Here is a 12,077-nt window from a genome sequence, read left to right as displayed (position 1 = left end):
TGTGTTATCTGAAAGAGTCTTCAGTGCTGCTGGATCAATCCTGACAGAAAAAAGGTCCCGTCTGTCGACCCAAAATGTTGATGATCTAACCTTCATTAAAATGAACCATGCATGGGTTTCCAAGGATTTTGTCACACCTTCCCCTGATGACACCTAGGTTGCCAGAAAACTGCCTCGCTTTTGTTCTCCTCTTCCTCTGACTTGCCCAATTCTGCCATTTACAGCTGCTGAATGTCCAGCCTACACATCAACATATGCCATTTTTTAAACCTCCCTAACTGGGATGACACCTCCCAAGGGCTGGGGTCAACACTTGGCGCACCCGGGCAAGTGCCGTTGCTCTGAACAGGTGGATGGGCCCACTGATGGCTGACTGCACTGGCACAGGACCCCTCATAGTACAACACAGTGTCTGACGGTGGGAGGGCCCACTCGCCATCAGACACACCAGAGTACTATGAGGGGCCCTGTGCCAGTACCATCTCCCACGAGTGTGCCCTCCCTGCTTTGTCATGGCCACAGCACTTGCAAGTTGCAAGACTTACCTCTCTGTGCTCCACCGCTGTGTAGTCTGGGCAGTTAAATCCTTCACAGGGACGGCCAATAGAAATTTGGTGTATTGATCGATGATGGTTAATATGTAGCTATGGTCTGTCCTGCTGGCCTCTACCTTCAGATGATCATTGGCTACCATTTGTAATGGACCTCAACTCACAATCGGATGCAGTGGTGCTTTATGATCAGCTTTCACAGCCTTCCTAGAGACAGATGTGTGACATTCCTGCCACCATTTTTCAATGTCTCCTCTCATGCCAATCCAATAGAATCGCCTGCGGCCTGTGGCTTCTGTCTTTTACCTTCCAAAATGCCCAGACACATCATGATAGGCAGTGAGGACCATGTCTACATCTCTCCCTGTGATCACAATTTGATGGAGATGAGTAACGGTGATGTGATCCATGCTACTGCGATAAAGCAATCCTTTCTTCACAAAGAACTGTTTTCACTGTCTCCACAGACACAGTAATTGAGGGCCTGCATTGCCTATGCAACATCCACCGTGAGGTTTTCCCGTGATGAGTAATTCCCAAATTTCTGCAAACACTCGACTTTCCTTCTGTTCTTTTATCCATGCAGTTTGCAGTAGCGGAGAGTCTGGACTGGCTTACTGAAATTGAAATATATACGAAGATTTAAAAGTACCACAACACTGTATACTGGTGTACGCCTCGAATACCTTTCCCTTTTTCTACTTTTTAAATTCTGGTGTAATACACATTGAGCCTGTGAGCATCTGTGTATGACTCATGAAATATGTATGGAGATTTATTGTTATCCGTCGACTGTATAGAGCTGCACGCTTCTGACCATTCAGTACCATTTATCTGCTGGTATATTGGGTCCATTTTTCAAAATATGAGGAAGTATGATGGAAGAGGATGCGGACGTGGGCATGAGGGGTCACATTTTAGTGATGGTGGTGGTGATGCATCTTCTGGTAGTGCCAAAAGCACAATAGCAGATAGGGCAGGAGGTGTTGAGCCTGTGTTATGGTGTAGCTCCTGGAGGCCTGTAAGGCTCTCTTTCTGGGAGTAGGTAGACTGCTTTTAAAGCCAGAGCATCAGGAACTGGTGTTGCCTTACATTGGTGAAACAGCCTCCAGCTCTATCGCCTACTGTTCTGAAGTTTTAAAAAACCAAGCACTGAGTCGTCAGTGCAGGCTTCTGGTCAGGAGCAACCCCTTCCTTGTGTCCTTCACCCACATCAAAAGTGAAGGATGCGGCAGCACACACTTAAGATAACTCCATGGAGCTCTTTTCACATACCATGCCTTGGTTCATTAAAAATGGGGCCCATCATATTCTGGAGCATTCCAAATAGGGGACATCAAACACTGGAGCAGCATCTACAGGGCCCATTATATACTGGAGAATTAGAAATGGAGCCCATTATATATGGAGCATTATTAGGGCCCATCATATACTGGAGCATCCTCCATGAGGCCCATCATATACTGGAGCATTCCAAATGGGGGACATCAGACATTGGAGCAGCATTTACAGGGCCCATTATACACTGGAGAATTAGAAATGGAGCCCATTATATATGGAGCATTATTAGGGCCCATCATACACTGGAGCATCATCCATGAGGCCCATCATATACTGGAGCATTCCAAATGGGGGACATCAGACACTGGAGCAGCATTTACAGGGCCCATTATACACTGGAGAATTAGAAATGGAGCCCATTATATATGGAGCATTATTAGGGCCCATCATACACTGGAGCATCGTCCATAGGGGCCATCATATACTGTGGCATTATGTGGAGCTCATCATATACTGTATGGAATATTATATGTGACCAATTATTCTGTATGGAGAAATATATGGGTCTGGATGGTGCACAATGTGGTGGCCATAAAACTGTATGGAATAATATACTGTCCTTTTTTTGAGCTATTGTAGAATTTAAAATAGGTCAGTCATGTCATGTAAGCAGTGAAGTATTTGTCATTGTACTATACCTATATTTCTGTGCCGTATCGGAGCATCATGAGTTGTGGTAAAGGGGCGCACTGACACTCTTTGGCCCAGGGCACATGAAAACCTGGAGCCAGCCCTACCCCCCCACATCTTTAGCCAAATAACCCCCAGTTTTCAATGCCTAACTATTATTATAAAGTAAATTAAGGTTGACAAGCTTAAGTAAGAAGAATTGATGCTTTTGGCATTCAAATGGGCACTGTAGGTGTGTTTCCTGTCCTCCACTCCCTGCCGACTTTGCTTCCCCATTGACTTGCATTGGGTTTCGTGTTTCATTCGGCCTCTGACTTTTCCCTATAGTCGGCCTCTGACTTTTCCCTATAGTCGGCTGATTTCGTTCTACCCGACTTTTGTGAAAGTTGGGTTTCATGAAACCCGACTCGACCCTAAAAAAGTCGCTCATCTCTACTTTGCAGTAATTAAAATGCCTTAAAACATTTTCTTTCTCATTATTCTGTAATTAGGCAAATAGTAATAATTATGGTAATCCTAAATGATTTAAAACAGGAAAGGTTTATTCTTATTTCATGTTTAATATTGATAAAAACATGCATATGTGTCTTTTTTATAGTGTATGTAAACTTCAGTTTCCACTGTATATAATGTATTTTGCAGATTATTAAGACGCACTCCAAACTTCAGGGAGGAAAATAGTAAAAAATGTTTACCTTATATACTCGAGTATAAGCCGACCCCCCTAATTTTGCCACAAAAAACTGGGAAAACTTATTGACTCAAGTATAAGCCTAGGGTGGGAAATGCTCCATAGATTATTCCCCCATTTGAAGTTCCATAGATTGTTCCCCCATATGCTGACCCCAGAAGAAGCTCCAGATTATTCCCCCATATGCTGCCCCCATGCTGCTGCTGCATGTAAAAATAAAAAAAATGACATACTCACCTCTCCGTTGCTGGGTGTCAGGTGCCGGTGTCACTGCTGGCACCTGAGATACTCACCTGTCCTGCGTCCATGGCTGCTCACTGCTATCTGCCACGTCATCAGTCAGTGACATTCAGACTGCAGGGGGCGCGGCACGCACTAACCACATCACCGCGCCCTCTGCTGTCTGAAGTCACTGACCGATGACAGACAGCAGCAAGCAGCCATGGACGCAGGACAGGTGAGTATCGCTATACTTACCCGTCCTGACGCTGTGTCTTGAGCCCCCAGCTTCTCCGCGCTCTCTCTTCCTGCCTTCAGCGGTCATGTGGTACTGCTCATTAAAACTCATGAATATGCCCCCCCTCTCCCTCCGACCCCCTTTGTATATGACTCGAATATAAGACGAGAGGGGGACTTTCAGCCCAATTTTTTGGGCTGAAAATCTCGGCTTATATTCGAGTATATATGGTAATATTGTGGTGCATTTTAGAGTCCATTTTTATTGTAGCTTACCCGGGGGTTGGGGGAGACAGCTCGGGTGGAGGGTCCAAGGAGGCAGGGTCGCTGCTGCTGGAAGCTGGCAGCGGTGGCAGGAGTGGGGTGATGCTGCATGCCTCGGACTGGGAGGAGGGGATTTTTGGCAGTGCAAGGCTGCTGCAGGCTCCGGGCTTACTGAAAATGTTTGCGGAATCCCCGCGCTGCTCATCATTTTCACTGCGGTAGACTTTGGGAAAATGGCTCGAGCAGGTGGCACATTCCATGCACAAATTGAGATAATGGCTCCTGAGATTTCAGGAGACGAGATCTCGGGAGGCGAGATCATAATCTGCTCATGCACAGCGTAGCAGTATTTTCTGATGAAGGAAACCGAGATTTCCAAAAAGCGTACGACCATGATTTGTGGACACCACAATCCTGAGCTCCCTGATCCCTCTACTTTCTGCTTCATGTTTCTTCTACTTCCCCCAGAACATCTCATGCATCGCCTACATGGGGGTCACCTTGCTGGAAAATTTTTGGTGACTGTGACCCTGGATCTTGCAGGACTTCATAGTGGTGAGTGGGCTAATCATCTACTCTGCTGTTGCATCCTATTCATTCTCTCTATGTATGTAAGAGATATTTTATCTAGCACTCGCTGTATTTGTTACAGTGTATGGGTGGATTGAATCAGGCTGACTCCTATTTTTTATCAGTACATCTAAATATTTTTTCTGCCTAGATGCCTATCCATTTTACAACTTGATTGGGTACCTATCCCAAGATATCTAAAACAGCTCATAGGGCATATATATTTTAATATTTCTTATATTAAAGTGCTTTTTATCCAGTGCTATTAGATTTTTCTTCCAAAGCTATATATTGCAGCCCATTTTCTTTGTCTTTTGTGTATAAGAACTTTATTGCAGCGGTTCTTATGTTTTTGTCCTTGGCAGTATGCATAGTGCAGAGTTTTATGCCTGTTTTTGGTTTTCAGATATACTTTAATACAGGAAAGATGTATATCTTTGTACCGTGTTAGCCAGTAGATAGAAAAATATTCAGAATTGAGAGTCCTCAGTGGTTGATACCTTTTAATAGCTAACTGAAAAGATGGTAACACATTGCAAGCTTTCGAGACTACTCAGGTCTCTTCATCAATGCTCATCGTCACACAATAAGAGAAAAAAGAATGGATCTACCTGTGGCAAAACATTTTTGTATGATGGACCACAACATCATGGATATGAAATTACTGGTATTGAAAGGTAACTTCACATCTCAGAGAGAGAGACGTGTTTGGGAGTATAAATTTATGACGACCTTTGACACTCTCAGTGCTGGAATGAGTGTCACATGGATTTATGTCTTTTTACATCAATTAAGGAATTTGCTTTAAAGACCCGGTGGGGGCATCACAACTAGAGTTGAGCGATACCAGCCGATACTTGAAAATATCGGATCGGAATGGATCGGCCGATCTTAAAAAAAAGTATCGGTATCGCCGATTCCGATACCGGAAGTCCCATTCAAGTCTATGGGACTTCCGGTATCGGAATAAGAAAAACCCTATTTTTGCCTTGTACAGCCTCTCTGGGGTCTGTACGGGCCTTTCGGGGGGCTGTGCCGGCCTGCCAGGGGGTCTGTGCAGGCTCCGGTGGTCTGTGCAGGCCTGCCGGGGGGCTGTGACGGCCTGCCGGTGGTCTGTGCAGGCTCCGGTGGTCTGTGCCGGCCTGCCGGGGGGCTGTGCCGGCCTGCCGGTGGTCTGTGCAGGCTTCGGGGGTCTGTGCAGGCATCGTCCGATGGGACTACAAGTCCCATCGGGAGATGCCTGCTACCATGACAGTGATTGACACATTAGCCAATGATGGGACAGTAGTAGTCCCATCATCCGGCTAATGTGTTGAATGTAAAAAAAAAATAAAAAAAAATTACATGCTACATACATGCTACATACATACAACATGCATACTACATATATACTACATGTAACATACATACTACATATATACTACATGCAACATGCATACTTGCTACATACTACATGCATGCTACATACATGCTACATACTACATACATGCTACATACATACTACATATATACTACATGCATGCAACATACATACTACATATATACTACATGCATGCAACATACATACTACATATATACTACATGCATGCAACATACAACATATATACTACATGCATGCAACATGCATACTACATATATACTACATGTAACATACATACTACATATATACTACATGTAACATACATACTACATACATGCTACATACTACATGCATGCTACATACTACATACATGATACATACATACTACATATATACTACATGCATGCAACATACATACTACATATATACTACATGCATGCAACATACATACTACATATATACTACATGCATGCAACATACATACAACATATATACTACATGCATGCAACATGCATACTACATATATACTACATGTAACATGCATACTACATATATACTACATGCAACATGCATACTACATACATGCTACATACTACATGCATGCCACATACATGCTACATACTACATACATGCTACATACATACTACATATATACTACATGCATGCAACATACATACTACATATATACTACATGCATGCAACATGCATACTACATATATACTACATGTAACATACATACTACATATATACTACATGTAACATACATACTACATACATGCTACATACTACATACATGCTACATACATACTACATACATAATAGATATATACTACATGCATGCAACATACATACTACATATATAATATATATACTACATGTAACATACATACTACATATATACTACATGCTACATACATGCAACATACACACTACATGCTACATACATGCAACATACATACTACATACCACATGCATGCAACATGCATACTACATATATACTGCATATATACTACATGCATGCAACATACATATATACTACATACAATACATACATATAGACATACAGTACATATAGCATAGAGTACATACTCACCGTCACTTGTCACTTTGATCCCCGAAGCCATTGTCACCTGAGGGATAAATATCAAAATAAAAAAACACCAATATACTTACCCCGATCCGCAGAAGTCCACGAGGGTCCCACGTCGATCTTGCGTGGAGAACAGCAGCATCAGCTGATGCTACCGTTCTCTACCAGCTCCAGGAATACAATGACGGAAGGTAGGTATCCTTCCACACTGTATTCCTCCACCACTTTAAAAAAAAAAAAGTCCCTAGTCTCACTTTATGCCATTGCTGCGTAGCAATGGCATAAAGTGAGACTAGGGACTTTTTTTTTTTTTTTTTTTAAAGTGGTGGAGGAATACAGTGCGGAAGGATACCTACCTTCCGTCATTGTATTCCTGGAGCTGGTAGAGAACGGTAGCATCAGCTGATGCTGCTGTTCTCCACGCAAGATGGACGTGGGACCCTCGTGGACATCTGCGGATCGGGGTAAGTATATTGGTGTTTTTTTATTTTGATATTTATCCTTCAGGTGACAATGGCTTCGGGGATCAAAGTGACAAGTGACGGTAAGTATGTACTCTATGTTATATGTACTGTATGTCTATATGTATTGTATGTAGTATATATGTATGTTGCATGCATGTAGTATATATGCAGTATATATGTAGTATGCATGTTGCATGCATGTGGTATGTATGTAGTATGCATGTTGCATGCATGTGGTATGTATGTAGTATGCATGTTGCATGCATGTGGTATGTATGTAGTATGTATGTAGCATGTATGTAGTATGTATGTTGCATGTATGTAGCATGTAGTGTGTATGTTGCATGTATGTAGCATGTAGTATATATGTAGTATGTATGTTACATGTAGTATATATAGTATATATGTAGTATGCATGTTGCATGCATGTAGTATATATGTATTATGTATGTAGTATGTATGTAGCATGTATGTAGTATGTAGCATGTATGTAGTATGTAGCATGCATGTAGTATGTAGTATGCATGTTGCATGTAGTATATATGTAGTATGTATGTTACATGTAGTATATATGTAGTATGCATGTTGCATGCATGTAGTATATATGTAGTATGTATGTTGCATGCATGTAGTATATATGTAGTATGTATGTTGCATGCATGTAGTATATATGTAGCATGTATGTAGTATGTAGCATGTATGTAGCATGCATGTAGTATGTAGCATGTATGTAGTATGCATGTTGCATGTAGTATATATGTAGTATGTATGTTACATGTAGTATATATGTAGTATGCATGTTGCATGCATGTAGTATATATGTTGTATGTATGTTGCATGCATGTAGTATATATGTAGTATGTATGTTGCATGCATGTAGTATATATGTAGTATGTATGTAGCATGTATGTAGTATGTAGCATGTATGTAGCATGTATGCAGTATGCATGTTGCATGTAGTATATATGTAGTATGCATGTTGTATGTATGTAGCATGTATGTAGCATGTAATTTTTTTTTTTTTTTTTTTTTTACATTCAACACATTAGCCGGATGATGGGACTACTACTGTCCCATCATTGGCTAATGTGTCAATCACTGTCATGGTAGCAGGCATCGCCCGATGGGACTTGTAGTCCCATCGGACGATGCCTGCACAGACCCCCGGAGCCTGCACAGACCACCGGCAGGCCGGCACAGCCCCCCAGCAGGCCGGCACAGACCACCGGAGCCTGCACAGACCACCGGCAGGCCGGCACAGCCCCCCGGCAGGCCGGCACAGACTACCTGAGCCTGCACAGACCACCGGCAGGCCGGTACAGACCCCCGGACAGTCAGCACAGCCCCCCCGAAGGCCCGAACTGACGGCGCATCATGATGCGCACAGACAGCGCATCATGATGACGTCATTTTGGCAGCCAATCAGAGCCACAAAAGTGGCTCATTGCATTTTGGACTTCCGATTCCGGTATCCGATACGAAAAAAGTATCGGTACTCGGTATCGGAATTCCGATACGGCAAATATCGGCCGATACCCGATACTTGCGGTATCGGAAAGCTCAACACTAATCACAACACATTACAAGACCCCAATCAGAGGACTATAAAACATCCGGACTCCTTATCTATGTACTGGTCCAATATTTATGTTTCTCCCTATCCCATATTGATAGTTCTGCTTCACGTCACTTGTCTTATCCATTGCATTTTTTCTATGCTGTATTGTGCATAAATATGTGACTCTTCAGATTTTGTATTTGTCTATGCCTGAAGAAGAGACCTGAGTAGTCTCGAAAGCTTGCAATGTGTTACCATCTTTTCAGTTAGCCATTAAAAGGTATCAACCACTGAGGACTCCCAATTCTGAATATTTTTCAGATATACTTTAGAGACTGTTTGATTGAAACCGCTGATGCTGCTATGATTACAGGACTAAAATCAAGGTGTAAATCAAAAATGCAGTACAGGATCAGCACTTCAAAATTATATTTTAAACCAAGATAAATTTTGAGGTTCAGTTTATACAGTTTGCTTTATGTTATATAAATGCATGATGCCATTAAAAGGGAATGAAGGAAAGAGATTTACCTAATGAGAAGGGAATGAAGGCTTCGTTCTTCTTAAATTTTCCTTCTGAGTCAAGAAAGTGCCCAGGATAAAACTCTTCTGGCTTCTCAAAATAAGCTTCATCTCTAAGAGCAGAGTGAAGTAATGGAATGACAGTTGTGCCCTGGGGAAACAAAAGGTAAAATAAACTACCATAAAAATATACAATATAGCGAAAATATTATAAATATGCAAAAATTCTTAATAAAACACACACACAAAATCCTGACTTAAGTTATAAAAAAGTGTCCTAACCTTTGGAAGATTATATCCCCTGAATGTGACGTCCGTAGCTGTGGCATGTGGGAGGCTTCCAGGTACAATGTCCCCAAATCTTTGAATTTCATGAATGACAGCGTCAGTATATGGCATTTCCTTTCTATGTTCTACTTGAGGTTGAGCAGATCCTATAACATTTTCAATTTCATTTTGCACTGTTTCTTAAAGGTAAAAATGGAATGTATTGTGAGTTACAATGCAAATTCGGAAATATATAAAACAAAGTTCAATATATGTTGGACCTGTAAAACAAATTTATTTTGTTATTCTACACTTTCATAAAAGTAATATTCCTATGTCTAAGATTCTATCCCAACATGCAGTAAGTGTAATAATAATAATAATAATAATAATAATAATAATAATAAAAAAAATATAACTACAATTAGAAATGCAGTATAGTTCTCCTAATTAGCTGTGTCGCTTACTCTTTGTGCAGGGCATTACAGTAGCTTGGGTATCAACCACTCATGTAGTGACAGCTATTTAGCTGTTAGAGGAAACATAGGATTTAATCTGGCACACCCACCCATTGTAAGATAAAGAAAAAGGTCAGCTTACCCCTCAATCCTCCATGAGCCCGAGCACAGAAAATCTGTAGCACAGCAGGGAGTTCAATTAAAAGAGGAAAAAATACAGCTCTTGGGTCCTTCGAAATTCATCATTTATTAAAAAAAACTTTTAAAACTCCAACTTCATAACAAAAGCATAATCACCTAAATCCCCAAGGATTATAAGTAGTGATGAGCGAACGTGCTCGACACTACTCGGCACTCGCCCGAGTATCACTCTACTCGGTGTATTCGGCGAGCACCGAGCATTTCTGGGATTACTCGGCGGGAGATCAAGTCTCCACCCAGCATTTTTGGCAGACTTTAGAGACCCAATCACGCTGCAGGGATTGTCTGCCTGGCTATGAAACGTCGCAGCCATCTTTGTTGTGGTCGTGCAGTGATTGGCTGGCTGCACAGCATCATCAGGGGTATAAGAGACCAGACGCCGCCCTGCTCGGCGCATTCAGCTCCGGATTGAGAGAGTGTAGGGAGAGCGGTTGCCTTGATAGGGTCAGAATTGGGGATTTATTAGTTAGTGTGGGTTCTACCGTCAAAAATACTTACATCCAGCTAAACCAACGGTCCTTCTAAGGACTAATTCCGGAGTATATAGGTTCCAGTGCTAGGCACTCAGGGTAGTGTATTTCATTCTATACACATCAGTGCAAGGCCTGTATGTGTGTAAATAGCTCATTGCATCCATCAAGAGGGTCCATTCTTTTCCAGTATTCTGGTACTGCTGCTGCTACATGTGGGATATATTAGCCGTATATAGCTAGCCCCAGATGTAATTGGAATACAGGCCTCACATTTTTTGGTGTGGCATCTCCGTGCCAGCTCATATCAGTGCATGCTCAAAGATTGGCCAGTTTATGGCTGCTTTCTTTTTTTTGCGTGGCTGTCACTTTTGGTTAAATACAGCAGTATTTAGCCAAAAAAAAAAGGAAGCCACACATTTGTCACAGTCATATGTTTTGAATGGGTCACCAAGGAGGATGGCAGGAACAGGCTAAGCCACCAGAAAACCTGAGAGGTTGGTAACTAAGCAGATTGCAGACCCCTGATCCTATCAACACAACAAGCAGTAGCTGTGGAGCGTTCCTACGATGCCCTAGATGCTTCGGAACAGCCAGAGAACTAACTAAGCCTAAAGCCAGAAAGGTGAAATCTAAACTGCCCCAGAGCAGATCCTGAAAGGAATAGACAGCCCCCAAACATATATTGTCGGTGAGACAAGATGAGACACAAACACAGGCAGAGAACAGACTGAACAAACGGTGGGGCCCAAGCTGTCTAGACAGGACAGGACAGAAAAGATAATATCTGCAATCACGCACAAAACCCTGCAAAAATCCAACACATCTGATATACAAAAAACCTGAGGCCACACGACCTCACCCCGCTAGATGAACACTCTGGTATAAACTGGAAGCAAAGCAAAAGATACTAACATAACAGGGGACTGAACAAACTGACACAAGCTGTAACATATGGAGTGGGGCCAAGCGCTGCCCCAAGCAGGGAGTACGCTGAACCCTAGCAACAAAGCAGAAAGCAAAAAAAAGGCACAACCAGATTAGATGCAAAGGATTAGCAAAAGAATCACTTAACTGAACCATACAGATCAGGCAGGAGACAAAAGAACTCCAAATGCACAAGGAGGAAATCACCAGCAACCACCAAGAGCAGCCAGCTCAATTACATGCTCCCAGCCAGTAAT

General features: G+C 42.2%; 1 protein-coding gene across 2 annotated transcripts in view; it reads right to left on the bottom strand.

Annotated features, from left to right (window-relative positions):
• LOC141098571 (cytochrome P450 2C23-like) overlaps nt 1–12,077 on the bottom strand; it is a 211,295-nt gene that overhangs the window by 30,464 nt on the left and 168,754 nt on the right. For both annotated transcript variants that reach the window (XM_073586477.1, XM_073586476.1), the window contains 2 exons: nt 9,780–9,964; nt 9,507–9,648 (listed from right to left, as the gene is read on the bottom strand). In XM_073586477.1, the coding sequence (XP_073442578.1) occupies nt 9,507–9,648; nt 9,780–9,964 (327 nt within the window). The remainder of the gene's footprint in view (nt 1–9,506; nt 9,649–9,779; nt 9,965–12,077) is intronic.

Source organism: Dendrobates tinctorius, unplaced genomic scaffold, assembly GCF_039654945.1.
Source record: "Dendrobates tinctorius isolate UK_male_01 unplaced genomic scaffold, ASM3965494v1 ptg000093l, whole genome shotgun sequence".
Classification (NCBI taxonomy): domain Eukaryota; kingdom Metazoa; phylum Chordata; class Amphibia; order Anura; family Dendrobatidae; genus Dendrobates; species Dendrobates tinctorius.
The sequence above is the reverse complement of the archived record's forward strand: the minus strand, read 5'-3'. Positions and strand labels throughout refer to the sequence as shown.